General features: G+C 42.8%; 9 protein-coding genes across 9 annotated transcripts; 3 read left to right on the top strand and 6 right to left on the bottom strand.

Moving 5' to 3' along the window:
• Positions 1–556: 556 nt before the first annotated feature.
• On the bottom strand, positions 557–1,656 carry BCIN_15g00560 (hypothetical protein). Its single transcript, XM_001545730.2, has 2 exons — positions 1,028–1,656; positions 557–948 (listed from the first exon to the last, which is right to left on the bottom strand). The coding sequence occupies exons 1-2, from the start codon at positions 1,155–1,157 to the stop codon at positions 794–796; spliced, it is 285 nt and encodes a 94-aa protein (XP_001545780.2). The 5' UTR covers positions 1,158–1,656; the 3' UTR covers positions 557–793.
• Positions 1,657–3,289: 1,633 nt separating this feature from the next.
• Positions 3,290–4,203, bottom strand: BCIN_15g00550 (hypothetical protein). Its single transcript, XM_024697357.1, has 2 exons — positions 3,784–4,203; positions 3,290–3,733 (listed from the first exon to the last, which is right to left on the bottom strand). The coding sequence occupies exons 1-2, from the start codon at positions 4,141–4,143 to the stop codon at positions 3,461–3,463; spliced, it is 633 nt and encodes a 210-aa protein (XP_024553172.1). The 5' UTR covers positions 4,144–4,203; the 3' UTR covers positions 3,290–3,460.
• Positions 4,204–4,454: 251 nt separating this feature from the next.
• BCIN_15g00540 (hypothetical protein) lies at positions 4,455–6,575 on the top strand. Its single transcript, XM_024697356.1, has 3 exons — positions 4,455–4,841; positions 4,892–5,616; positions 5,698–6,575. Exons 2-3 carry the CDS (start codon positions 5,614–5,616, stop codon positions 6,100–6,102), a joined length of 408 nt encoding a protein of 135 aa, XP_024553171.1. The 5' UTR covers positions 4,455–4,841; positions 4,892–5,613; the 3' UTR covers positions 6,103–6,575.
• A 619-nt stretch (positions 6,576–7,194) lies between these two features.
• BCIN_15g00530 (hypothetical protein) lies at positions 7,195–8,358 on the top strand. Its single transcript, XM_024697355.1, has 2 exons — positions 7,195–7,810; positions 7,877–8,358. Exons 1-2 carry the CDS (start codon positions 7,303–7,305, stop codon positions 8,029–8,031), a joined length of 663 nt encoding a protein of 220 aa, XP_024553170.1. The 5' UTR covers positions 7,195–7,302; the 3' UTR covers positions 8,032–8,358.
• Positions 8,359–11,159: 2,801 nt separating this feature from the next.
• BcekdA lies at positions 11,160–12,033 on the top strand. Its single transcript, XM_024697354.1, has 3 exons — positions 11,160–11,469; positions 11,521–11,578; positions 11,639–12,033. The coding sequence occupies exon 3, from the start codon at positions 11,644–11,646 to the stop codon at positions 11,887–11,889; it is 246 nt and encodes an 81-aa protein (XP_024553169.1). The 5' UTR covers positions 11,160–11,469; positions 11,521–11,578; positions 11,639–11,643; the 3' UTR covers positions 11,890–12,033.
• Positions 12,034–12,365: 332 nt separating this feature from the next.
• On the bottom strand, positions 12,366–13,686 carry Bccdd1. Its single transcript, XM_001545722.2, has 3 exons — positions 13,087–13,686; positions 12,847–12,928; positions 12,366–12,706 (listed from the first exon to the last, which is right to left on the bottom strand). Exons 1-3 carry the CDS (start codon positions 13,443–13,445, stop codon positions 12,638–12,640), a joined length of 510 nt encoding a protein of 169 aa, XP_001545772.1. The 5' UTR covers positions 13,446–13,686; the 3' UTR covers positions 12,366–12,637.
• A 552-nt stretch (positions 13,687–14,238) lies between these two features.
• On the bottom strand, positions 14,239–16,365 carry BCIN_15g00500 (hypothetical protein). Its single transcript, XM_024697353.1, has 4 exons — positions 16,191–16,365; positions 15,077–15,183; positions 14,666–14,818; positions 14,239–14,549 (listed from the first exon to the last, which is right to left on the bottom strand). The coding sequence occupies exons 1-4, from the start codon at positions 16,239–16,241 to the stop codon at positions 14,498–14,500; spliced, it is 363 nt and encodes a 120-aa protein (XP_024553168.1). The 5' UTR covers positions 16,242–16,365; the 3' UTR covers positions 14,239–14,497.
• A 51-nt stretch (positions 16,366–16,416) lies between these two features.
• Bcfcp1 lies at positions 16,417–20,611 on the bottom strand. The gene is made up of 6 exons (XM_024697352.1): positions 20,189–20,611; positions 18,095–19,754; positions 17,965–18,033; positions 17,803–17,853; positions 17,591–17,750; positions 16,417–17,537 (listed from the first exon to the last, which is right to left on the bottom strand). The coding sequence occupies exons 2-6, from the start codon at positions 19,687–19,689 to the stop codon at positions 16,914–16,916; spliced, it is 2,499 nt and encodes an 832-aa protein (XP_024553167.1). The 5' UTR covers positions 19,690–19,754; positions 20,189–20,611; the 3' UTR covers positions 16,417–16,913.
• Positions 20,612–21,695: 1,084 nt separating this feature from the next.
• Positions 21,696–27,141, bottom strand: BCIN_15g00480 (hypothetical protein). Its single transcript, XM_024697351.1, has 5 exons — positions 25,835–27,141; positions 25,688–25,785; positions 25,184–25,627; positions 22,327–25,134; positions 21,696–22,272 (listed from the first exon to the last, which is right to left on the bottom strand). Exons 1-5 carry the CDS (start codon positions 26,532–26,534, stop codon positions 21,991–21,993), a joined length of 4,332 nt encoding a protein of 1,443 aa, XP_024553166.1. The 5' UTR covers positions 26,535–27,141; the 3' UTR covers positions 21,696–21,990.
• Between the last annotated feature and the right edge of the window lie 229 nt (positions 27,142–27,370).

Below are 27,370 nucleotides of genomic sequence, written 5' to 3'. Positions count from 1 at the left end.
GTTGGTGGCACGGACAGTTTGCGCAGTGGAAGCAGACCCGCGTGGCAAAAATCTGGAGTGAAGCCCAATTCTCCGATGCTTACCTAACCTGCCACCGCTTCGAAATTGAGTCACCTGACCATGAAATCACATCACATACCTACGAGCGAGGAGATACGATACAGATTATCATCGCATGTATGAAATTGTAACATTACACCTCCTTTCCGTTCTTTTCCTTTCTCTTCCTCCATCTTCATCTTCTTCTCTTTCGCCTTGAAGCATTCCCCGATCCCCCGTCAAGAGCTGAAATGAATACCTTCAGGCTGTGTTGATCAGGCTTTCTAGTGGAAACCAACAACTCTCGTATTCGTATATTTGCAATGGGACGAATATGCCTTACCATATCTAATCATGCATATACTCGGGGGAATTCTAGATATTGACAGATACCCTTCTCATGGCAAATCATTCTATTGCCATTATCAACCTAAGGCCTATGGTCTATATTCATTATCAAAGTTGTTTTGGAATTATCAAGGTTACATCAGGGCTACATCCAAAGGAACTCTCGTTTTGCATCTCAAAATGATCAGTTTCATTTTAAATGAATTTTTCAACTAGGAAGAAATGCTGCTTTCATCTTTTTCTTTTTTGTTGCGAATCCTCCCATTTTATACCCCAAGCCCATTTCATTGGCTTAGTTGCTCTCACCATAACCCATCGTCATCATCATCATCATCATCATATATCACAACCATCAATTTTGTGTTCTCCCTTCCTTTCAAAGCACATCTCTCACGCCTTTCAAGTACTATTTCTCATAATTTCTGCCACCTCTGATTCCAAGCCATGATAGGAAGTTCTCTTTCTTCGTGTCGGGAGAGGTTGATGGAAAAATTGAGGGACTACTGAAGGCACTAGACCTACGTCTCTCTCTTGGTGTATAAATCACTTCGGATGGTCTGCCTGTATGTTTATGACTGTCAGATTAATTTGTTGAAATATCACTCTATCCAAGTGGGGAAAAACAACAAAGATTACTTACGAATATTTCCCGCTCCACCAATGCCATATGATCTGCGTCGTTCGCCATGTACATCTTTTGTTGCAGATCCAAATGATTCCCCAAAGATGTTGTTCGTTCCGTCAGCAGAAGATGGAAAATTTGACGCCATTGTTGTCGAACTTCTCTTATCTGATAGTGATCTTTCCGTTGAGGGAGCAGGTCTTGGTATCACTGTAAGTAGATAATAACTTCCAAATTCCTTATATGAATTGTTTGCCTCCGGTTTTGTGCATTTGGAGTGGTTTGACAAGTGCCAATTTTGGCCAAGTGATGATCGACGTGACTCTTGACGACTTTGAGTGGGTTCGACGATGATACGATCGGAAGGAATAAGAAGTTGTTCACGGGAAGTATTCTGTGTACGGTATATCGTATATGAGGTTCGTCCTGTAATCTTTGATGGAAATCTTGACTTAATTCTTGAGCGCTTTTGGGAGCCAGATCTCGAACATGAAGATGATGGCCATAAAGCAAAGGGTGAAAAAGACACCATATCTATATCTATGTTCGTAACTACGTCAGATCTGTGGGGGTAAGTTCGGCAAATGATAGATAGAAGGGATGAGAGAAAACGAGAAACCAGATTGGTTGTAATAACCTGGTACATCGAATATATACAAAATCCAGTACTTCATTCCTCCGGAGACAACTGCCCACACAATGGTAATCATACCTATGTGAAGATACCTCAACGGCTTCTCATAGGGTATCCACGATGTGAGTATCTTGATTGAGCCACGAGGTACATTGCCAGTATGACGTTACATGATCGCAAACCGCTTGTATGGAAGACTTTTCTCTGTTTTGGATATCATAGACATATCTGACGGTTCATTGCGAAAGACACACATACTGATTGGCCCATCAAAAGCAAGTTCCCTTCCCTAGTTATCACTGGATGGATTGCAAATTACCAACGGCAGCGAGCCATCTACCGTATATGCATGAAGCCATGTGAAATGAGCATTGGCACGGGTGAGAGAAGAGACAAATTTCATATAAAAAACGGCACCAGGATTCTTGGGAAACACAAGCTTTGTGGGGGCCGCGCACACAGGCCATACAAGGCATGCAACGTTATCTTTATCCATGTTCAGATCTGCAATAAGTTATCAATCTGGAAACCCCGCAAACAAGCTTTTGCGGGGTACTGATTCAAGGATGTCATGATATCAAGCATGATTTTTCGTCCTTTCAAAGTACTTCATTTGTTTTGGTCAAAGTTTTTGCGTTGAACTTATATATTTCGACTTTCATCAATCATTTGCAATCAAGATTCTATGAATGACCAGAAACCAATGCCGACATCCGTTTACCTACCACAAAATACCAAAATTTATATCCGCAATTTCACAAAAACGTTGCAAACATTACGAATGTCTCAAATCCTAATATCTCATTGCCCTATTCTTTCTATCCTTCTTCATACAATCTAATCTTCAATCTATCTACAATGTTACATTCACTCCAAGCAAGGAGCATTGCATAAAGTATACAGTGACACCCGTCAAAATGTCCCAACCCGTTTATCGCGCTTCTGCGCATGGTTTATGCGGACGGAGTGCAACTGTCCATTGATTCGGATTGGTCGAGTCTTATGTTTTGTGTTACTTCGTGTAGCGCTTCCTTTTACCGATATGTTTTTATGCGAGTTGATCTTGTTTTTGGAGATTTTGTGTGGGTTTGAATGCGGTATTGATGCAGGCGCGAAAGAGACGAGTACAGATAATCTGGGTATTGTGGGTGCTGTGACAGATGTCAAGTGTGCAGTGATGTATGTCTGATTATGGCATGTTATAGGAGGTCTTGTATCAGGTCTCATATGAGATCTCATGTAAGATTGAGTTGTGCATGAAACATCAAACATCATTCGAGGCACGTGCAAGATTTACGAAGCTCGGAGACTGAGTAGTCTTTGAAACTTGGAATGAGTTCTATGATAATTCACGATACGAAGAGAGGATCTAGGGCGGGAATTCAAAGATACAATAGGTAGATGAAGATGCGAGGAGACTTCGGAGGGCAATTAGCGAATGAAGCGGATTTAAAGCAGTTATATTTAGAGGTGAAAATGACACTTTGAATGTCAAGGTATTTGTAGTGTTGTACAGTGTCTCTATTATGGCGTAGGTTAGTCAAGCCCAACCTTGGAACCATAAACAATTTCCCGTATACGAAAACATCATTCGGCAGCTTAAACATAAGTGATCTCACTCAAAAGCGAATTTCGAAAGACAATTATGATCCAATTTTCGAGTGGTCTACACATTAGCAAGTCAAACTCCCAATTGAAGTTGCTATTTTGGAATTCTTGTGTGTAAAAGACAATATACTACGGGTGTTTGGAGTGGGAAACATTCAAAAGTCCTGTCGGGTCGATTTTGACTGCAACAAAACAATGAAGAACGAGGTTTAAAGAGCTGCCTTGACTTTTTTGGGGTGCTCTTCCTCCCATTTCGCCGCAATGGCTATTTCCTTTTCCTTTCGCTCAACCAACGCGTCGTACAAATCCTTATATACGCCACCGGCCTCGATCAAATTTGCCGGCACTCCTTGATCGTAATCAAAAAATACCACATAACCTCTGCAGTCAGCCACAATAGCCTGTTGCTGAAGTGACCATATAGATGTCACCCCAAAATAACGATCGGGTAAAACCTCAGTAATATGGTTTGCAACAATAAGCTGGCTTACGATTAGTCTGGAGCCAAAATCATCCTGCGCTAGTAACATACCGAGTCTGGAAATTTCACAACTCTCTTGAGATCAATCGTGTATGTCTTCACCACAACACCGATGTGTTTAGTATCTAAAAGATCCTGGAATCTTTTTCCTAGTTGTGCCTCAAACGACTGGAATACCCGAAAGTTGCATTGGTTAACATAATGCGGATATGCATGGTTTTTGACATGTTTGAACGGATCGTGGTCATCGGACCAATTCACACCACATTCTACCATGGTACTGGCATCATAACCCATAGCGATGGCCATATCTACTACCTTCTTACGAAGAAGGGAGTAAGCAGGTCCACCATCGGGGCTTTGATACGAGGAAGCCTCCAAAGCGGATTTGAATTTCGGAATAGGAGCCATAGACAAAATTATTAAGATGCTAAGTTGAATATGATGTAGATTTGTAGGAAAAGATGATTCTGGAATTTCCTTTTACATATGCTTTTCTTCTCTCTAATCGAACGTCGGTAGTTTAATTGGACAACAAGGGTATCAGAGTAAGCAGATATAGCGGCATGCTGCGCCATAATTTGAATGCAGATTCGTGGCAAGGAACTATTGCTTGCCAGATTAAGCAAAACACCCGGAAGTCCTTTTGTTTGCTTGAGGGGTCAGGGGGAGTCCCCCACGTTTTTTTTTTTTACATCTCGCCCTGGTAATATGAATATGACATAAATCTTTCTGAACGATTCTCATCCCCTTCTTACCAAGATTTTATTAGGTTTGGATTGAGTTCATCCGCTGGCTCGGCACAAACCAGAGCTGAAAATGGCGACCTTTCTTGAGCCCCTGATTAGGAAGCCAACTGCTTTTATCCACTGTCATTGATGATAGGACTCGTCTTGAGCCGGACCGGCTCTTTTGTGTTCTCATCAATCCTGACAAGGAGGCTGGGATCACTACTAGCATGGTGTCATACGGCGACTACGCCAACTCAACCAACAAATGTTCTGAGTGAATTGAAGAGACTCTTGGAAAGGGTTGAGGCTAAGATATATTGGGATGCTTGGATCTTCCGGATATTAGGTGCACAATATCGAATACGTTTGGGTCGACAGGTTTGTCACATCATGGAAATCTTTTAGACGTCACTAAATGGGCATAGCAGGTCTACCAAAGCCTATAGTATACAGTTTTGGAGCTCTCACAACTTATTGCACATGGCTCGACCCCGAGGCGACCATATCTGGAGCACAAAGAGTTACAGTTGATAGATGGAAGAACAAAGCTCATTATATTCGTTTTCTGACCTCTCATATAAGTACAAAATCTTCTCTACGATTGCCAGTCTGATACTTTAAGATGACCGGCCCACTTATTGCTACGGCACTCAATGTCTACTGGAACATGACTCCGATCCTGGGATCAAATACTCTCTTCACAAAACCGGCATTGGCTGCTACTACTACTATACATAAGCTAGATATATGCGACGCGTCTATTTTGCCTTCGTCCCTCCTCGGAGCAATGGCAAAAACCCTGAATGTCTAGAAGGAGTTCGAAAACTAGACTATGACATCTGGTGTGGTTCTGCCTTTAGCTCATCCATCATCACAACAAGATAAAATCCGTGATCCCGATTTACGCAGCCTACGGTACCTCGAAGCTGGCCCTCTTCCTCTGGTCTTGGAAGATCAGGAATATCATGAATATACGACTTTCAGCCCGCTCGTTGGCGCGCAGTTTTGACACTCTACTGACGATTTGTATGAGCTTGTCATTGTCAGAGATGACGCAAGGCGTGCCTCTCAAAAGGCGTTTTTCATATCCCCGCGTTTGACCCAGTAGCCGACTAAAGATTTGATGTCCAAAAATCCTACTAAGTAAGGCATGGTGAGTAAATTGAATCTTCTGTATTCAACTTCTTCACCAAAGCATCATTAAGAGCTCACTAATAATATACCCTTCTTCTAGTGGAAATACCGTAGCCGTACATACGACATCATCGTACTACTAAACGGTGTGAATATTAATCCACTATTCATGGAAAGAATCCTCATGTCACGTTCCAGAATCTTCGCAGCTCTTCTCACAGGAACAGCAAAGGTAAAAGCTGCCTGGCTAACAGAGATTGTTCATCCGCCACAGAATGAAGAAGAGACTACTTCCTTGATAGAAGAATTCTGGCCTACTGTCGAGAAAGCAAATGATACCAGTTATCGTGCGGAAAGCAAGGTTTCAAAAGATAATATAATCTTCACTTCCAAAGACAAGCCGATGCTGAGAGCTGAAAAAGAATTCATCCAGCGGGAATCAACACTTACAGAATTCGGCTGGAGCTGGACTCCCTGTATGAATGAGGTTATTATTGTGTGGTAAGCAATTAAATAGTCCCATATCAACTGCACTATTTCAATTTTCAGAAATATTGATTGCATAACACATTTTACACTCGATTTCGGGAATGTCTCTGTTCTGAATAATTGGAGAGCGAGCGACGATTTTACGCGAAATCTCCAAAAGATGCCGGATTGTACGGTAGTCTTCCAAATCCCACTTCGAGAATTTGCGCGAGAAGAGCGCATTACTTTGTTCGGTTGAAGATTTGAAAACATATGAAATAATATGCTGCAAGGAAATTGAAAAAGTATCCCCATCATTTGTCACGGCTCATATCAATAGACATGCACTGCGGTGCGGTTTCTGCGTGTGGCAAGATACACAGATCAATAGAAGCATAACCATGTTTCTTATTCCGCGGAATGGATTGTGATGATTTTGTGGTGATCAGCCAGCGGGTCAAAAACTGAAAGGTGACTGCCGTGATTGTGCCACCAACACACATGAACCAACTGCATGAGATGTAGATGTGGAATTGGATTAGTACAATTGGCTATCTACAATTATAAAAATCAAAATGAAAACTGAATAGACACGAAACTATTCTCTCCTTCCTCGCACGATAACACATATCGTCGTCGTCGTCGTTGTTGTCAGTTCATTGTCTCTCTACAATGCTTCACATCATCCTGTCCATATGTGTGGGGACTTTGGCTCTCTTACTGTATGTCATTAGCAACCGACGAATCAAAAGAGCCAAAACCGCGCGACAACACAACTGTGATGTTCCATTCACTTATCCCCACCTCGATCCAACATTTGGATCTGATCTGAAGTTGCAAGAGATTCATCAATCGCTACGCCATCAAAGCATCAAGTACAGATACAGAGAATATACAAGTAGTCTATTCTACAAACCATGACGATTGGGGATATGAGCCCTCCAGACTATCTGTCATTGGGCCATTTTGTGGTCGTGGATTCATCACTACATATGGAGAGACATGGCAGAAAGCTAGAGCTCTCCTACGACCTACTTTCAGCAAGTCGAGTATCTCGGATCTGTCGTCGTACAAAGTTGCTGTTGAGCAGTTTCTTCGAAATATTCCAAACGATGGCCGTACCACTGTTGATCTACAACCTTTGCTAGCAAATCTCGCAAGCGTTGCAGTTCAAAAGATATACTAAGAAAAGAAATGCTGATGAAACAAGTATTTGGAAACATCCCTGAGATTTTTGATGGGAATTTCCCCAAATACCAGCAATGAAGATGAAAGAAAGAAAGCAACAGATTTCATTAAAGCTTTCAACGCATCTATGATCGGAATGGGATTCTCATTTATGATAGGTCCTTTCAAATTCCCAGTTCCAAAATCACTCACGACTGTTGCTCACAAGCAAGCTTACGACTACGTTGATGTTTTTGTCAATAAGGCATTAGGAACAACACGGGAAGAGACCACCATGAGAACAAACCCACATCTACCGATGCAGAAAAGTCTTCTAGAAGGTCTAGCTAAGCAGACTGATGATCGTATAGAAATCCGTCAGAATATTATCCAGGGAATGATGGCAGCACAGGGTAATACATACGTTCTAATCAGCAATACATTGTTCCTTCTTTCGCGTAATCCAGAACTTTATCAAAGACTTCGAGACGAAGTAGAATATTTGGACCTCGAAGCGTCTTCTCAGCTATTTGGCCCACTAAGAGATCACGTTTTCCTCCAGAATATTCTGCGCGAATGTAAGTCCAAAATATTTTGTAAAAATTCAAGAGTGAGATAAATATACTAATGAACCGGCGCTATAGCTCTTCGTATAATTATACCCTGTATTCCCAATCATGAATCACATTGCTCTCCGCGACACAATACTTCCAAGAGGAGGCGGTGCAAGCGGAAAAGCTCCAATTTTCGCACCCAAAGGTACAACGATATATACGAATCAGTATACTTTAGATCGTGACGAGACAGTATTCGGAAATGGCGTTGAAATATTCAACCCGGGTCGATGGAATTCCTTCAACTGTAAATCCACCTCTTGGGAATATATGCCATTTGGCGGAGGACCACGGGCTTGTGTCGGACAACAAAACGCGCTGGCAGAGGCAGCATATATTGTGGCGAAGATCGCACAGGTGTATAAGGGATTGGAGAGTCGTGATGATAAAGATTGGGAGGGAGAGTGGAAGTTGACAGCTAAGAATGTAAATGGATGTAAAGTTGCGTGTATCCCAGCATGAGCCATGGTAGCCAAGTGTTCAAAATTTACATGTCAATATGACAATGATCAATTTAATTCCCGTGCTACCTATCCCCTCGAAAGGTACTGAGTGATGGGCGAAAAAGAATTCATATACACTTCTAAAGTGTCTCAACGACGATACTCAATCTACCAAGAGGAATCGTTTTCTTACACCCTATCATCGCCAATTTCGTTTCTTTTAACTCTCATAGACTCTGCTCGCAACGACGATGAGAGAACATCAGTCGGAACCGAGCCCTCGTATCTCAGTCTGCCGAACCGACAGTAACATTCAATACCGGAACTGAAAGTGTTCCAGAGACTACTCACCACAAGTTGCAGACATACCGATCAGTAGATGTGATTCTTATATTGAAATATAATCTCTTAGGTTATGATCATTGTCTACTCCACCTATCACACTTCACGTAATTAGCGTCAGATGAAGTCCAACACATGAACCAATCAAGATGCGATAAACTACCCCGCCATAGCCACTCCATCGCGAGTATTATTAAGCTAAACTCGTTCGGTTAGCGACCGCATCACTTAGGTTAGTCGTACATTTCAGCTTGAATCATTTAGCCTCATTGTACTAGTTAGCGTCATCGCCGCCATACTGACTTAAATCACATCAGCACCCGTGACAAACACACACCACGATACCGCAAAGGAAATTCAACATGAAGCAGATATCCAAAAATGCATCTAGGAAGAAGGATGTTCTCCTTAACTTCTCTTCTAATCAAAGACAGTTTTGTCAAAGATGTCCTTGGTTCTCTTCTTACACACATATCCACTGTTGAGGGAAGACTAAAACCGGTGCAGATAAAATTTGAAGTATCCATGGCCGATCTTGATTCATATTTTTATATTTCTCTTCCGCGGGCAGATTTTGGAATTTGCGGAGGAAAGATGGTGGGTTCTTGTTTTCCTACTCTGCTAATGAATCCACTTAATCATCCCTCGTTTCTTTCAAAAGACATATTCCCCAAGACCCAATTGAAACTCTTTCTGCTCCTAATCATTTGAAGTTTCTTGCGGCTTTCATCGCTCCGATTTGGCAAGTTGAGCCATGAGAATCAGACAGGGGTTTTCAATTTGCGTGACCAGTGCAGCTTGATTATCCTGATACAGTTTCAACAATACCCCAGATCGAGTAGTTAAACCATACAGTTCGAATCCTCTTGATGATTACACAGATTCTTCCATCGGGAAGTTCTCAATAATCCACGATATCAACAAAAAAGCATCCATCTTCACTTTCCGACTACTCGGCTATTCAACACTCAGCTCTAAATTTAATTTTTCAAAGTCATCCAGACCCAGTACTCATATTGCTCAGAACTCATCTTATCTGTACCCGTGTTTCCGTCATGCTTCGACAAAAGGGATGATAATGAGAAGCCAGACTGTGTAATGAGGAGAAATGAACAAACTTCTAGGGCGAATTCGAAAGTTAGCATTATTACCAAGTCTTCAAATCTTGCTGATCGAGAACCGGAAGTAATATACCACATTCATCTGTGAAACTAAGTTTATTTTAATGGCCCTCCCCGCTCCTGATTCATACCATTAATGCAGGCTACTCATTGTGTGATATCGCTTCCACTAAGTTCTGACGTCGATTGCGAAAACTATGCAAGTCTATTTCTTCTTCAATACAATAACGAGGCTCAGTGATTGTGAAGCCGACACACTTTGAAGACTAAGTCGTGCATTGCTTCCATTCCAGCACCTCCAAAAAAATGATATGAAGTTTCCCGTCTAAAGTCTTCCCTCGCTAGAGTCACCCGAAGATCGTGTTTGATATCTCCCAAGTCAACAATATCAAAATCTCAGCGATCAGAGTTACTAACCCAAAAACAACTATTGCTACAGGACACTTCTTTTCAGGCACCACAGGTAACGCCTATTACGTTTCAGCATTCGTATTCATTGAGAAACATGCACAAATACCAAGCCAAGAAACGAAATGCATGAGTCCTTGAATGAAGTATTCAATGCCAAGGATTATATGAGCAAGACGAGAACTTCATTGCAGCCTCAAGTACAAGCAGCAAACAAGTTCGGACAAGATTTACAAAGCTTAAGGATGTTTCAACATCTCGCGTTGTTACCTCCGCGGGTAGATTTGCAACTCCATCGTTGCTCACGCAATTCTAGTAATAATTGCTGATGGCATCATCAAAAGCACGAAGTTCGCGATACGTTGCGTTACTCGCGAACAAGACACGACGTGGGCTAGTGTCACTCATAAAGAGGGGTAGCGATGTTGCAACAATTAATTCGTCGGTTACAAACAGGGGGAAATATAGAGTGATGTGTACACTAAATGGCGCCAACAGTTATCGCAATCTAGGACGGAAGCGATAAAGTAAATCATGGCGTTTTTGCAATAGCTGAGAAGCAGCTAGATGATGTATACCGTATGAGCCAAGATCTTCAACAGTTGCAGCTTAACAGGGCAAATAGGGTAGTATGCAGGTACTGACGAGTCATGACAATTACAACACAATGAAGAACATAACGTTTCATAAACAGGCAGTGGTAGGACAAAATTGTCGAAAAGTTTCAAATTATCGTTCTAGATCAGAGTGGTGGCGTGCGGGGAAAAGTCTTGACGGGTCCGCATATAGACACTTGCATTAGTGTCACCATGTCAATCATACTACATCATTAGCATTGCATATCAGATTTGATATTGCAATGCCAATAAAGAAAGAAGAAAAATAATTTGACAAAAATGATACAATCCGGAAGACAAATATCCGGAATGCTACTGTACAATGCCAAAATCGCAATTATTTAGAGTAAAAGAATCACAAAATAGATGGTTTGCATTAGTTGGTGTTGAACTGAGGCTTTTATCAGAATTTGGAGTTTTTGATCTGCAACTCGCAGGCATCTTCATGGCAGCTGAGGTGTACAGCGTAACATGACATCTACTCAGCCATACAGGAATACTGACTATCACTTGGTGCAATGTTGAAGCGGTATATCGCCATTTTCTCTACTCATTGTCTTACCTATGCAAAAGTTATATAAACTTCAGAATCACCACTCTCGGATCAAACCCAACTCTCCAACCTTCAACCTCCTACTCAACTCATCTTCAAGCAAACAAATCTACAAATCTTTTGCAATTTGCACTGCCAGGTAAGATTCATTCTACTCCGACCGACATCTTGACTTATATCCGAGATCCAGTTATCGACTTTCGAACTTCCAGACCAATTTCAAACCAGTCCTCATCAACTACCTCCAAGTAAGCTATGATAGATCACATATCGTCCAACAAACGCCATCCCACTAACAATTTCTATAGACAAGATGGCCACTGGTATCACAGTAACCAACAAGTCCACCACGGATATTTCCGTCAGTGTCACATACGACGGAACCGACTTTCAAAAGGGAGGAAGCGAACAGTGGTTTACTCTTAAAGCCAACGGGGGATCCGACACCTGGAATTACAGGGCCGGCAATCAGATAGCCAGAGTCGCTAGAAGCCAGACAAGCGGGACACCGGTTGAGTCTTACCTTGCTGTGCCAGGCCAAACTATCAACATCTATTAATTGTAGATTACTGGTGGCAGCTTTTTCACTTCCTTTGATGGAATGAAAGAGCAGGAGTGTCACACCTACGATTAAACGAGATGGTTCATCACAGTAACTTAGCTATATGCCAGATTGAATAAGATATAGCAACATAACCCAACAATGATGGTCTTTTCAAATATTGTAGAGTGTGACTATGAATTTGAACTTCAATTCAAAGGTGAATCCGAAAGTGAATCCCAACCCAAATGCGAAATAGAAAGAAAAGGCTCCATGAACGAATCAAGTTTGCAAATACCCTGGTTTGAGAAGATCTCTAAAAGCACGAAGTAACTTTATAAGCAAATTCAAGCCCCCAGGTACTTACTTCATGACCTTGCATGTTTTACACAAAATACTCCAGATTTTGGAAATATCCTTGATCCAATGTTTCAAGACTTCTTGAAATATGTAGAATAAAGTAAAAATGTGCAAAAATATGAGAAAAAGCATCATGTTTAAAAGAAGATTTTCGAGCCAAACACAAAACAATTAGGGTTGTGAAGTCTTTTCTAAATGAATGATCCGCAAATACTAGAATACCATAATGCAACCCGGCCAGCCGTTTCCTTTCCAAGACCTCTGCTTCACTTGCCTATAATATCACAATATTGTGTAGCCAAAATGATGATCACATTATATGCACAACTAGTACTTGCATTCACTGCATGCACCTCCCAATCTCACCATGCTCAATCTTCTTATTATTCGTCACGATTTCATCACACTACTTTCCAATCTCAGCCAGCTTTTCCCTCGGTGGCAAGGCTTCTGGTCCAAAAGATAATGGTAAAAGCTATTTGCACCATGTTCCATTAGCAGTTTATTCAGAAGAAACTCCCCTTAATCCAAATCAAATCGAACTTTTGGGTCACAGATAGAATCCCCAGAGAGAGCGTGTGAGGAGGGACGAAACAGAAGAAAAATAGCACATACCTCTCCTAACCTCGCAACCATGAAATCCCCATTCTTGTCAAACATAAAAATTGGCATATCCAGCTCGCAGAATTCACGGATACTACGTTTACCCATAGACATTAGCAATATCCCTCAATCCGGTATCTCCCACAATTCCCATAGTTCCTAGCTTCCACCATAACCTGCCTATATCCCTGCCCATTTCCACAGTTCCCATCATGCAAAAACAAAACAAAACCAAAACCAAAATACACTCACAATTGTCTACACATCCCACACGGACTCGCCGGCGGACTAATATCCGTCGCAACAGCAATCGTCTTAAATCCTTTATGACCCTCCGTGATCGCCTTTCCAAACGCCACTCTCTCCGCACAGGTTCCCACGGGATACGCTGCGTTTTCTACATTTGCACCATCGACATATTTTCCCTCGTTTGTGAGAATCGTCGCCCCGACGCGGAAATTCGAATAGGGACAGTAGGCTGTGGATTTGGCGGATGCGCAGCGCGATTGAAGGGTGCTGATTTGTTCGGTGGTTATGGAGTACGTTTCGCTGGCGAAGGAGATGTCGGATGGGTTGTTGCCGCGTAGTAGTTTTGGTTGAGGGAATGCCATTTTTGTGTGTTTTTGCGTGTTTGTATTTCGTTGCGAGAGTTATGAAAGGAAGGTGGGATGTTAACACGTTGAAATGAAAGTCGAGTTGTACGTAGATGGAGATACAGATATGGATGGTGAGGTCATTTCGCGAGATGTAATGATAACGATAAAGGGAAGGTGCTTAAGCTCTCCCCGCTCTATTACCTAACTCTCAACTCGCGTCGATGGATACACAATGATATGTAAAGTGGCCCTTTTCAGAATAAAGTATCTAATTTATATGATTGCTCTTATTACAGAATTCTACGTCTGAATCTATTGATTAGATCTCAAATTTACTCGTAATATTTCAAACTTAATCCCAGATATAAAAAGGACCCCGCTACCCCTCCAAATTCAACTGGGCCCATGGATATACCTAGGTAGTATTGATACTGGGTTGTGCTGGCATGCGGAATAAACTTCTTCTTCTTCTTTTATTAGATCTTTCATTTCTGACCAGCCTACGGGATGGTCAACTAAACTTCGAAATTACAAGAGTGTTAACCCTAACCCCATACACCCCTTTAGATTTTATCCCATCCCATCCCATCCACTCCATCTCCATCCCATCCCTCAAACTCCCTCCACAAAACTCCTACTTCTACTCCTACATCCCACTATCCGATTTATATCTCAAATCTGTTCATCATAATAATGCAACCCAGAAACTTTTCAGATTCTCCCCTCCATCACCTTCCCCCTTCTTCAATTTTCGGAATCTCACTATATACCAACACCAATCACAAGCGAGCAAAATCAACATTTCTACTGCATGTTTAGTTTTATGTCATTTTCATTTTACTCTTCTCTGCCACTTCTTCCATCCACTATTTTCATTTCCATCAATCACCTATCTACATTCCCCATTCGCATTATCTCAATGCATCCAATTCCCTTACCCTTGACCGTAGACTCAAGACTGAACAGAAAATGAAGCGATAGCTCAGCTCAGTCCATCCCAGCCTACCGCACTCACGAAAATTCCCCTACCCCAAGATCTCAACATCCCTAACGTCCCTTGCACCAGTTTAATCCTTGGTGACTTGAATGGGAGTGACTGCATATGTAGGTCTGACGTATCTATAATATCAAAATTATTAGCATCATTTTCTTACCCTTTCCCTCCTTCCCGTCCTCCTTCTCGATTCCTTTCCATCCCTAGCACTCTTCCTAGATAAATAAACAAAACAACATACCTATCACTGTTATATGGACTAGTCTCACTACCCAACAATTCCTTTTCTCTCTTCAAGTCCGCCCAATGTCTTCTGACAAGGTCACGATCGGTTTCCGCTGTCAAAAGTGGAATTAAATGGATTCTAGACCACATTTTTTCACGGGCAAGTTCACTATTCAATATATGTTAGTTAATTATCCATTCGAATTATCTGGCGAGAAAAGAGAGGAGATTTTCGGCTATTTGATTGTGTAATTCAATATCATATCCAAGCTCTCCAGATGGCATTCTTGAATCATTCAAAAAGTATCGTAGAATTCAACAAAACCCTCAAGAGTAAAAAATTTCCACCGAGATGATCGTAGACATAGATCTCTCTCTCAAACCCCAATAACCCAAACTAAAAAAAAATGAAATAAAGAATACATACTTCTGTTCCCGAATTCCCTTTCCCACTTTCCAGAATCCATATGTCATAACTCCAGCCATAGCTAAAAGCATAACCGAGGGTCTGAAACCGCGTGCTGGAAGATTTCTCTATAATTTTCGAAAACAAAATATTAGCTTCCTGTTCTTTTGAACTTTCAGTGCTTTTCTTTCTCTTTCCACCCCGCATTTTCTTCCCTTCCGCCCCTTTATTCATCTGACTATGTAAATATCTAACTATCTATGTAGTATCCGTAGAGGATAAGGACGAGGACGAGGACGAGGTATCGTAATATGCGCATGGAGATTAATCGTCGTATATCGTTTTTGGAACATCCCGCCGTCTCATAATAAATGACGCTCCGCTGGCCCTCCGGAGGCCACTGCCGTGGAGGCAGACTATTTGATTAATACCAACCATCAAACCACACCTTCTCTCAGCACTTTCCTTCCTTCCCCAACCACCGCGCCCAGCACCTCGTTCTCATTGACAAGCATCAAACAATCAAACTTCGAACATGAACTCTCTACCCCTCCATCAACCTCAATTTCCAAGCTCCACAGTCCAATCACACCTACCTCTCCATCGCACCGCACCGCACATTCTCCATCCACATACATTTATTATCCATCCTCCATACCCCAGTATTGTTGATAATTCCATCCAATCCCATCCCATCTCCTCATCAATCACCACCTCAACTTCCACTCCGCAATCCCGACGACCAATTCACATCCCCAATATCAACTATAAAACACCGCAGCACACCACGATCCAAGATTCAGACCATACTCTACAGTTTCGGTACTATTCATTTTCGTTTTCGTTTTCGTTTTCGTCTTCATCCTCGTCCTCGTCCTCCTCTTGATCGAAATCGAAATCATGTTCATAGCCGCACTCATCCCACTCCCCTCCCCCTCCCCTTCCCTCTCTTCCGCACAACACACCATCCATCCATCCCATTACAATCCATTTTCCTCCCCATCTTCCCAGCTCCCCAATGCCGCACCCCCTTCTCCCTCCTATCCTCCTCTCCCTAGCCCCCTCCCCCCATAAGATCAAATCCCAAACCCCAAATTAAAAGTCAAAAAAGAAAGAAATCCCACCACACACGCACCTTATACTGCACGGCTTCATACCCGCCCTTGGGCGGCATATCCTGAGGCATAATTGCTGATTTCCCTTTCCTCAAACGTTGCTATCTTTTCTCGATCTTCGTTCTTCTATCCCTTCGTCGCGACGTCGCAGGATAGGATACAAAATATGGTGTAATTGAGTTGTTGGTTATGTTCAATGGGGTGTGGCATGCTTTCGAGATTGAATGTTATCGCTCAATCAAGCTCTAATTTATTAATGCCTTGAATTCAAGGCTTGAAGTTCATAGTCCTCCTGCACAATTGACTTGGCCTGAGCGTTCGTAACCAATGAACATCAAGGTTTTACTATTCTCGAGTACATATAATACATCAATCCTCATCATCGTCAAATGCAAATCTCTCGTAATCATCTCATCGTAAAACTCATCTCAATCTCAATCTCATGAACTCAATAATTCTTCAGTCTTCAAATAACGCCCACTAATGCACAAAACCAATTCCATCCCATCCCTTTCCGCCCAATTCCAAATCTCCCAACCCCAATTCCCAACCATGCCATTCCCATTCACCCGATTCCCATCCACAAAACACCTTTAAGGCAATAAATAAACCACGCTTCAAAATGATATGATGGCAGACACAAGATTTCTCGTTTCCTCGTTATGTGCAATCCCCCCTCATGCCAGACAGCAAGGACTCTTGACAAAGTTCGACCCAGGTGCAATGCAATGCAAATTGCAAAATCAACCGGCAGCAGCAGCCGCTTCTTCCTCCAACTCCTGATCGAAAGCGGCTTGCATTTCAGCTTCCAGATCATCTTCAAAACTATGATCACTCTCCTCCGCCATAACTTGATTAACCTCGTCATTCTCATCGCCCGTGACCCCCGGGGTAAGAAGACTAGATTCCGTTGTACTGTTCGGCGTTTTAACAGTTTTCAGACTCGTGGTTCTTGAATTAGCTACTCGCTGCTTTTTTGCCATTGTACTTTCTTCTTCACTTTCATCTTCATCCGTCGTATCGTCAAATCTTCGTTTATGTCCTCTTCTTGAACTTGTCCGTGATGTTCGACTGTTGTTGCTGTTATTGCTGGTGAAACTTGTGTCACTTTCCGTGCCAGATTCATCATCGCCCATGAATTCAGCTAGTTCGTCATCTATTGATGACCAGTTGAGATCCGTCGTTGGAGAGATGTCACCTCGTGGTTCATCCGGCATGACACCTTCTCCATCTAGCTCAGATCTTGTGTCGTCATCTTCAAAATCTTCGCTCTCGGTGTAGTCTGAAGATTCTTCACTATCTTCACCAGGAGATGGAATATTAGTCAAATCACCACTTTGTCTTCTATCAGCTGGATTTATCTCTACCTAATGGATATATTAATATTGCCTGTAAGAAAATAATGGAGAGTTCAACCTACCAGATACTCTGATTCATCTTCCTTCTTCCACTTGCTCATCGACTGAGTCAACCATTGTTGTGTGACTATCTTAATGTGAGGATATTTGGCCGCTTCTCGAACTTTTTGTGTACGAGTTTTTTGTGACGAGGCAACGACATGAGTCACTCTTTTTGAAACCCTATAATATGTTAGAGTCTCATCTTCCGAAAATAAAATTCTTGATAGCATACTTTTTATGAATTTTGCCACCAAAACTTTCTATCTGCTGAGCAATTTCAGATCTGAGTCTGGTTAGCATGGATTTTCTCTTGACCTTTTCAAAACCCCACACGCTAGAGAATATACACAATAAAGTTTTTTGTGAAATAGATTCATAGGTGGTATCAACTAACCTCATAAGATCAACTCCCAGAGGAACTAAACCCGACATTACTATTACACATCCATCTAAGACTTGAGACCTAAAACTTGGTTAGCAAAATCGTCACGGTTGGCATTGCTTTTGGGTAGGGCAATCCATACTTGAGACGCGGCATCACAACTGCAATATTGGGTACTACTTTCAGATCGGCAGCTTCATTTTTGACATTGACCTTTCTTTGATGTCCAGGTTTTAGTTGTGCAACTCGTCCACCTGGAACATTGACCAAAGCTTTGTCGTATTCTTCATAAAAAGCTCTGTGCAAATCCGCAAGATGTTGTTGGAGATAAGTCAATTCGACGTCATCATCCTTGAGAACACTATGTCGGTGCGCGTGATGTTCAATACTACCATCCTCAACCGCTTTCTCTGCTTCTTCCTGTTTTTTATCGGCTTCATCAAGTTCCTCTTGTTTATGAAGTAAAGGTCGATCGATTAATTGTTGCTCCAAAAATTTCTCTTGCTCCGCGGCTTGTTCTAGCAATGAAGCCTCATCGTCTAACGTGTTAAGTTTCGGCAGATTTGGTTTCTCAGTCGTTGGTTCCTCCTTGGTTTCTTCAGCAGATTTGGTTTCGCCTTCTTCAGGTTCTGTAGGCTTTGCAACTTCTCCAACAGGCGTTTCCACCGTCTCAAGTGTGCTAGTCTCCGGCTTTGAGTGATGTTTCTTTTTGGGTGTTGATACTTTAGGAAGCTCTTCTCTCTTTGGTAGAAAGCTTGAATTTATATCTCCTATGCCAGTGAAGAAATCATAGGGAACAACCTTAATAAGATTGGGACGATTCATTGGCCAAACGTCTGCGCGATCATCGATAATTGCCACCATATGTGTGCTCTGAGGGAATAATCTAGCCAGGCTCTTTGCCGTGACGTTGCCGTTCTCGTCTCGACTGATGATACGATCACCAAATAATTTCTTTCCAGGATCGACGATCTTTGCAATATTCAATGCATATGCTCGAGTACCCATAGTATAAACGTGAAGCTCGTACATTTCGGAGACTTTTGCGAGAAACTCCGCAAGTCCAGGTCGCATTTTAATATAGTACCAACAGCCAGATGCGAGACCACGAGGACCATCATCATTAAGTTGGAATGACCGCACATCTTTGACGGCCTCGTAGTTTGGCGAATTGACGTCGCGCTGCCATTCTCCAACAGTAGGTTCAATACAAGCATGGATAATGGTCTGATCCAGATCCACCACCAATGAAAGTTTTCGATTCTTAAGTAGCCGCCGTTGTAGTTCTTCTTCTGCCTTTGAAGCCTCGTCAAGACTAACTGTGAGGTGCGTTTGGTCATGAATCATATTGATCCTCGCTCGGTCTGTATCGAGCGAACTGGTGGCCCAAGAGACCTCGGTCATATCTTTTCCACACATTCCACAAAGTCCCGCAAACTGGACAGCATGCGAACAACTTTCTTCAACATCGACAACAGGTCCATCGCTCTCAATCGTCGCCCCTTCTTTGACTAACCATTTCTCGATAGTGCCATCAGACGGACTATCCCATGCCCCGTACGATGTTTGTTCTTCTTCCCATTGTTCGCCCAATGGATCGCCAACCATTAGCTTCCAATGGTATTTGTATTCGAGGAGTGAGTCCCGTTTCGAAATCTGATCGCCATGTTTCTTGAACAACTTGGTGATTGTAATTGGGTACCGTAAATTCGGACCCAAGGTTAATGTCTTTCCCATTTTGATATCCTCCTTCGCAAAGCTATCGTTGGATGTGTGTTCATGCGATCCCGGGAGGGTCGGTTCTATTTGCCGAGAGATGAATCGTCAGTAACTGAGCTTGAAATCTTGAAGGGGGAGAATGCGCGCGCAGATGGAAGGAAGCTGGATGAGAAGTTGAATCGCAAATCGCAAATCGCATATGACAAAAAGCAAGCCACGGAAGGCCGTCGCAAAGCGCAATGGAGTTCTAGGACAATTCGCAGAAGCTTAAATTAAAGCAAGCTGCAATAATAGATACAATAGATATCTACAAGCTGTTGAAAGACCTACGAATTCACTTTAAGCTCTTTGAAAGCTCTCATAAATATCGCGTGGAGTTATTCAGCATTGTGAGATTCCATGTACACCACTTCTTTCTCGTTCAAGCTTGTAAGCCACAAAGAAGGATGAGGTAACCACCAAAAATGGGCGGGGATGGATGACGGGACTCTTGATTTTGCGATGTTTAAATATGTACCTTTTTTTGCAGCTGGGGAATGTTGGATATGGAGGTTTAAAATATGTGCGAGAGAATTCGAAGTTGTTGCGATTGGGAAAATTGGATTGGAAGGATTGGAACGTAAGCGGTATTGCGGGTTTTGGAGCTCTGAAGTTGAAGCGTTTGTTGACTTTATATGTTCACATCAATCGCACGAACGCGACTACTGTGGAGTTGGGAAGGCGTATAAAGGGTGGGTGGGTGTGTGAACGGGCTGCGGTTGCGGTTGCGGTTGCGGTTCGGTGCGGGAGGACAGAGCAAGTAGAAATAAGGCACCAAGGCACCAAGGCACAGACAATTGTCGAATTGCTGTGTGAAGTGTACAGAGGAGGTGGGTGGGAAGAACAGGCAAAATAGCTTTTTACCGCTAGATTCAAGATACACACCCAAACAGCTGAACTCTGGACAACGGAGGAGAAGGGGGGGACTTTTTATATGTGTGATCAGCTTGTTCCTTGCTCTCGATGTCTATTCTATGAGGGGATGCACCATGATTGGCCGATGAAGCGGGATAAAAGATACTACTATAAAAATGACATGGATGAGCAAAAGAATGAGGAGAATATGAACATCATCGAGATATCATCATAACTCCATATTTCCTTTCATTCACTTACCTAGTAGCTAGCGAGTGTAGCTACGCTGTGGTCTGAATCGAAAGATCTAGATCTCGTGACCGTTATCTCCTTCGTAGCTGGGGACTCGGTAGAGAGTCTGGAATGAAGGGAAGTGAATGTGAAGATGGATGTGAAAACCTCAAAGGAATATATATATATATATACACACACACACATATATATACCCGTAACGATATTCAAAAACGTAAAAATTATATAGATGCCTAATAGGCAGATGCTCCATAGATATGAATCATTTCTTTCTTACTCATTCCCACTTGCCCCCATCCCATTACTCACCTCACACCTAGACAGCCTCCGCGTGCATGACACTCACGACTCACTCCACTCTCTGTCTGATGCCTAGCAAACACACCACCACCTCAACACCCGTTCGTCCATCCACCATTACACAAAACCCGTTACATCCAAACGAACAACGGAGGTGGCACAACAAGGCCATCCATTCATCCAATCATCACAGAAATACAGCCGTTTGCAGCTCATCGAGCATCCAATCCCTGTCAAACCTTAATTTCTAGACATGCGATGGAATATGGATATCCTTTGAACGTATAAAATGGGTTTAATCAGATCTTTGTTTCTTTGCCCTTTCTACTTCTTCACCTCATATTACCTCATCATTTCTTCATCAAAGAAAGAAACACCTCGGCGAAGAATTGGTTAGAGCTTCTAGATTTACGAAAATAGTAGCTCTTCCGTAACATCCGCCGACGAGCTAATTTAGCACGCTTCGATGTGTGGCTCACGGGGAGTCTATCACGGCGGCCCTCCTTTACCTCAAAATGGGCCCGCTGGAGACCAAATAAATAAGCAATCAATCATGACTATATAGAATAGAATCATATTGTCCTTCGTTCATTTATAGTAGTCTATTATCTATATTCATGTAAAATCAAGCCTCCTCACTTCATCTTGCACTTTCCTCGCTAAATACAAATTAAGTAGATTATATCCCATTCCTATTCCTGTCGCTAACATCACATTATCTCATAGTCATCGTATATGCAGACTGTCGCAAAACCCATCAACTAGCCTCCAACACCTTGCTCACTTAAAACATTACATACCCAGCCCAATTCCATGCCTTGCGATCCAGCCTATTGATCCGCTTAACACTGTGTATACCCATGAAAAGAAATCTCAACCCGCGTTTCTAGCCGGTGATAACGCCCTAGATGCCAAATCCGAGCCCGACCAAGTCATCGCGTGCCTATCGCTCAAGGTTCCCGAACGCGCCATTGTATCCCAATCATGAATTCGTTTCATTGTATCCGGGTCGGTCTCATCCCCTATGAATGTCCAACTCTCTTCCGAATCTTCCAAAGCATCATCATCTGACTTTCCTTCCTTAAGCTTGATCAATGATTTTGCATACTCCATATCTCGATATATACACTGAATGGCAGTGTCGACGCCGTTTTCCTGATTAAGTTGTTAGTGCTGATTTTGTTTTCTTGTGCACGAAATATAACATACATTTCTTATCTGTTCACCTAGGATTTTGGCCTTTGTAATCATTCTCTTGCTGTGCGCAGCCTCCCAAAGAGCTTTGGAAAAAAGACTCTCGTTGAGCTTCTTTAACAAAATACCCACACCTAGATCCTCAACACGCTGACCAAAGAAAAACTGGTCTCCGAAAAATGGCTTAATGATCGTTGGAATGCCAGCTCGTAGACTAGCTCCCGTAGTACCGGCGCCTCCATGATGGGCTGCCGCATCAATCTGAGAGAAGAGCCAGTCGTGCGGTGCTGATTTAATTTGGAATATCTCGGGTGGGAGTGATACCTCAACATCATTGGCACCTTTCTTGTCCAAACGATCTGACCATCCCTTTGATAGAATGCATCTTACATCGGCTTTAATAATAGAATCCCTCACTATTCTAGTCAAAGCTGCAGAGTCCGGCACGACAATTGATCCAAACCCGACATATACTAGTCGTTTACCATCTGCGCGGGCCTTGGCGATAAAATCTGTGAGATCTTTGGGTGGTGTATAATTCGAACTTTCGTTCAAAAACCAGTAACCAGTGACTCTAATCCAATCGCTATAATCAAGAGGTGGTACCACAACCGAAGGGCTAAAATTATACAAGAATGGAACCTTGTTAGGTTGCATCTTCTCCAAATTCGTGGCTTGCAAACCTAGCTCTTTGTGTCTCCAACGATTCACCTGTCCAGAAATGGCAGTCCAAAAGACCTTATCAAACAAAATGTATGACAAGTAGTTATAAGCGCCACCATATTTGTGCTCAGGAACAGCGAATGCGTGAGGATAAGCTCTTGTTCTTGTCCATGGCATGGTGAAAGCTCGGAAGTATGGAATTCGAAGAGCTTCTGCGATATGAATTCCACCCATTGCACTGGGGCTTTCAATCAACACATCAGAATTCTGACAGGCCTTCCACGATGAGCTGAGTAAATCATCTATCCAACCACGAAATTTCGAAGATGCTTCTTTCAAGAATGAGACCGTGAACATTCCGTTGTCGACACAAATCCGCATCAATTCGGCCGGATCGCCATCAACAGGTGCAAATTCAATATTGTGTGACTCGACCCAATCTTTAAACTCTAAGTGGGTGGCTATTTTCGTTTTGTGACCTTCCGCCATCAGGCCCTTACAAAGAGCAATGTAAGGCTGAACATCACCACGAGAACCAATGGTCAAGCAAGTGATGCGTAGCGACTCTGTTGGCTTAAAGTTCAATATGGAAGCTCTCGGATCATCGAACAATATTGGCGGCGATCCAGTATCGCCTACTTTGGGAGTACTGATATCACTGATATGATTCTCAGGATGAAGCACGTGCCGTGCCTGAATCAGAGCTTGATTTTCAGCACTAGCCACTTCTGCGCTTTCGCGTTCCTCCATGGTCAAAAGCCCAGACTCGTCCATATACTTTATTGTCTCTATATTCTGCAAAAGAGTTACTAAACAGTCATCTCGGTCATCAGGTAAAGCGAATTCGAAGAATATCTCCGCATGACCTCGGATGGTGACTACAAGCCCTGAGTATCCAAACCTAGATGATGTCTCCTTTTCGACGTTCTCGATATCTTTCAAAGGAATGATAATCTTAGTCTTTACGGTTGGTATCAGACTTCGGTAACAGAAAGATCTGTCGCTAAGGTAAATTTTGCCATATAGAAAAGCAAGTCTTTGCCAAGAACAAAAGTATGCAGCATGGAGCTTCTCATCGGGAGGCAGGGCGAAGTGTTGGCGGAATCGCTCTGCGTGTGTAACACCATCGCGATTATCGTCATCGTTTTTCATGTTAGACATTTCGTCATCTCGTGGCATTCCATGGGATTCTTCATAGTGCATTTTTCCTCCTTTCCACATGCCTGAAACCTTTTCCACATAGCCCATAGACTCGGTTGCCAGTAACGAGCTCATCTTCTTTGAGTGTCTATTTAAGTAGCCGGCAAAACCTGCAGCTCGTTGCAAAGGGTATGATCCAGCCTTAACAATGCTTTGTAATGAAGGGCCAGATGATATTGCCCCTTGCCTAGCATCCGAGTCGCCCATGGAACCTGTGGTAGCAGCATGTTTAGGTTTCTCGGGCCGGTAAGTTCGAGTTGGTGAAACATCGGCGGATCTTCTTGGAGAGGTAAGAGGATGAGATTCTGGGCTCTGAAAATCGTCCTTATTTTTACCACGTCTCGATGAAGGGGAGCGTTGTATAGTGGGTGATAAAAACACATCGCTGCCTCGAAGTATCTGACTGGCAGACGCTTGATTTTCATCGCTTGCTGATGGCAGAGCTTCATATGACCCCGGTTCATCCAGGGAATGGACATATGAATCAGATGATCCTTGCTTAGAAGTACCCTTCTCTCGGCTCAAGCGATTAGTACTAAGGCTACGTCTCGTGCTGATGCTATTTGCACTGGTGCTTCTGCGGCTTTTCGTCTGAAACGGATTCAAGTCTATGCTACGTCGACCGTGCTTGTTAAGATCTATGCTCCGATGAAATACATCCGAGCTTGGACGACTCATATCTGTGCTAGCACGAGGACTACCGGGTCCCGGAGAACGTAACGGCGATAAGGTTGCTCGGACACTCTCTTCTAAAGCTGGTGTCGTGGTTTGAATAGGAGGAACGTGAGGTTTTTTATTGTGGCTCATATGAATCGATGTATGCTTAGAGCTGTTATGACTATCATCCGCTGCTGATGGTGACAAAATGTCCTGTGCCAATTTCTGCGCAGTAGTGTCTTCGACAAGGATTTTGAGTACATTCAAAGCTTCCTGGCCGTTGGTGAAAAAAGAAAAGAAATACTGGAAAAAATCGTTAGCAATTTACTGACTTTGATTCCGAATTACTAACCTCATCGATCGCAAAACTCTCATCATTGTCAATGACACGTATCTTGCAAGTGTCGGCAAACTCGACGATTTGACTGTCCTCGATGTCGATGATATTCTCGATGGGTAACGAGATTTTGACACTGTCGCCATCATTATGAGACCGGAATATTATCTTCTGTAGGGCTTTCACCCATTCCTTTGCAGAAGGAGCACTATCGGCATTGAAGTGATATTTCCTTTGGTGTGTCTCGACAGTGAAGTGTGTAGACTCTTTTCCTTTTCCCTTTTCCGTAATACTTGCTGAAATTCCATATCTCAAGTCAATATTGCCTCTTGGGAAATATAAATCTGCTTGGTTGTTGTAATATGAAAGAACATCGCCCTTCAACCGGAACCAATATCTGTTGTATTTTGGATTGTGTTGACCTGATTTTGAGAGATATCCTGATTTGACAACTTCATGCTACAGGAACGTTAGCAGATTGACGAGGTAAATCCACAAGATATAATGTCAAAAACATACAGATTTCTTTGATAAGTAGGCATAGAAGCAGATGTGTTTAGAAGTAATGTACATATAACCTTGGACCAATACACTTTTCATTAGCCAGCAAGGATATTCTACGATAGTTAGTAGTTGCCTGCATGAGGCGGGAAAGTAAAAACTTACCCTCTATTACTTCTTCGGAAGTTTCGAACTTGTAGATCTCCCTCAGCTTCTTGGCTAAGCTTGTCGATGGCGTCTCTTCATCTTCATCAATCTCTGTGAGTTCTTTTGAACTTCGAGGCATGTCGAAACTGGGTCGCAAAGCTAATTTCGCTTGGGCATCCAACATTCTGCTCATAACCGGTGCGTCTCTTGGTTGAAGTTGTGGAGATTTTATATCAGGCGTGGTAGATTCCTGATGAGAATCGCGTACTGGTGACGGCGTACGGCTACGGCTACGACTGCCTTGAGCGACGGCGTTTGATGATTTAGACTTGGACCTAGAGCCTAGTCGTGAGAATGATCGAATCAACTTGCTCTCCGAGAATTTCCTTCTATGTCTTTCCGATCCTCCTCCCTTTTGATCTATGCTGTCATAATTTATGTGCGACTCAGAACTCTGTCGTGTTGGTTTCCTCGAATCATCTTCTTCGTCGCTGGATTGCGCATCAAATCTGGCATTGAAATCAACTTTTGGGCCAACAGCCGCCGTAATCATGCCAAAGACAGATTGATTCATAGCATTAGGGGCAGTATAGTCGTCATCCGCATCGTCGCCGTCTTGAAAGCGCTCAGGGAGTTCCATGGTTGCTTGGTGGCCTTCATTCCTTTTCTTCGACAACTTTCTGGCGACTCTCTTCTTTAACTCATCTTCCGGAGCCATTTTGACAATGACTTTTCGTCGTTTGGTATAAAATACCAAACCACTCCAGTTGTTTCGATGTTTGTAGTCAAGAATAACGACGTTGAGATCTTAGGCGGTATCGATAAGGGTGGCTTGGGCTCCTCCAGAGTAAGCTATACCCCAAAAGCTGACTGATAGGCGATATGAGTTTGGATCACATGTAATTAAATAAACTTGATCATCAGGCCTTCTTCGACTCAGTAGGGTTAGTAAGGGATCTATTCGTAGGCAGAGCGAGACAATTCAAAGGTGGACAATGAATCACAGGTCGTTTAGGGGTGTGGTACGATGGCAGTGAAAGTATGGGAGGAAGGGAGGAAGGGAGGGAGGGAGGAAGGAAGAAGGAAGAAGGAAGTAAGGTTCTCTGCCCAGCAACCAGTACGAGCCATCTCACAGCATGGCATTGTTGAGCGAGCTCGGTTTCTTCGGTGGTGTCTCGTTGTGGGGGAATAGACTAAGCATCTCTATCTCGACCGGTGGACCTATCCTATCTATCTATTATCGTGTCGAGTCGATCACGGTAGGACGATCTGATGCTCTTTAAGTGGGTAATATGACAACATAATACAGCAGGTCACAATGATTCTCTTGTTGACGGGTTTATTGAGTAATATAGCGAGGTGTATATATGTATATATATGTAACTTCGTTTCCTGGTTCTGTATGACTACGTAAAAAGCTAGGTAGGCAGTTAGGTACAATGTAGATGGAATGGATCCTAGACAAGCAATTGTTAGAAGCTGTACTCAGACATGCTCCATACTTCTATCCACCTGCCAGTACTCGTAGGGAGTAGGTAGATATCTGCAGCTCCA

Source organism: Botrytis cinerea, chromosome 15 (genome assembly GCF_000143535.2).
Source record: "Botrytis cinerea B05.10 chromosome 15, complete sequence".
Classification (NCBI taxonomy): Eukaryota; Fungi; Ascomycota; class Leotiomycetes; order Helotiales; family Sclerotiniaceae; genus Botrytis; species Botrytis cinerea.
The sequence above is the reverse complement of the archived record's forward strand: the minus strand, read 5'-3'. Positions and strand labels throughout refer to the sequence as shown.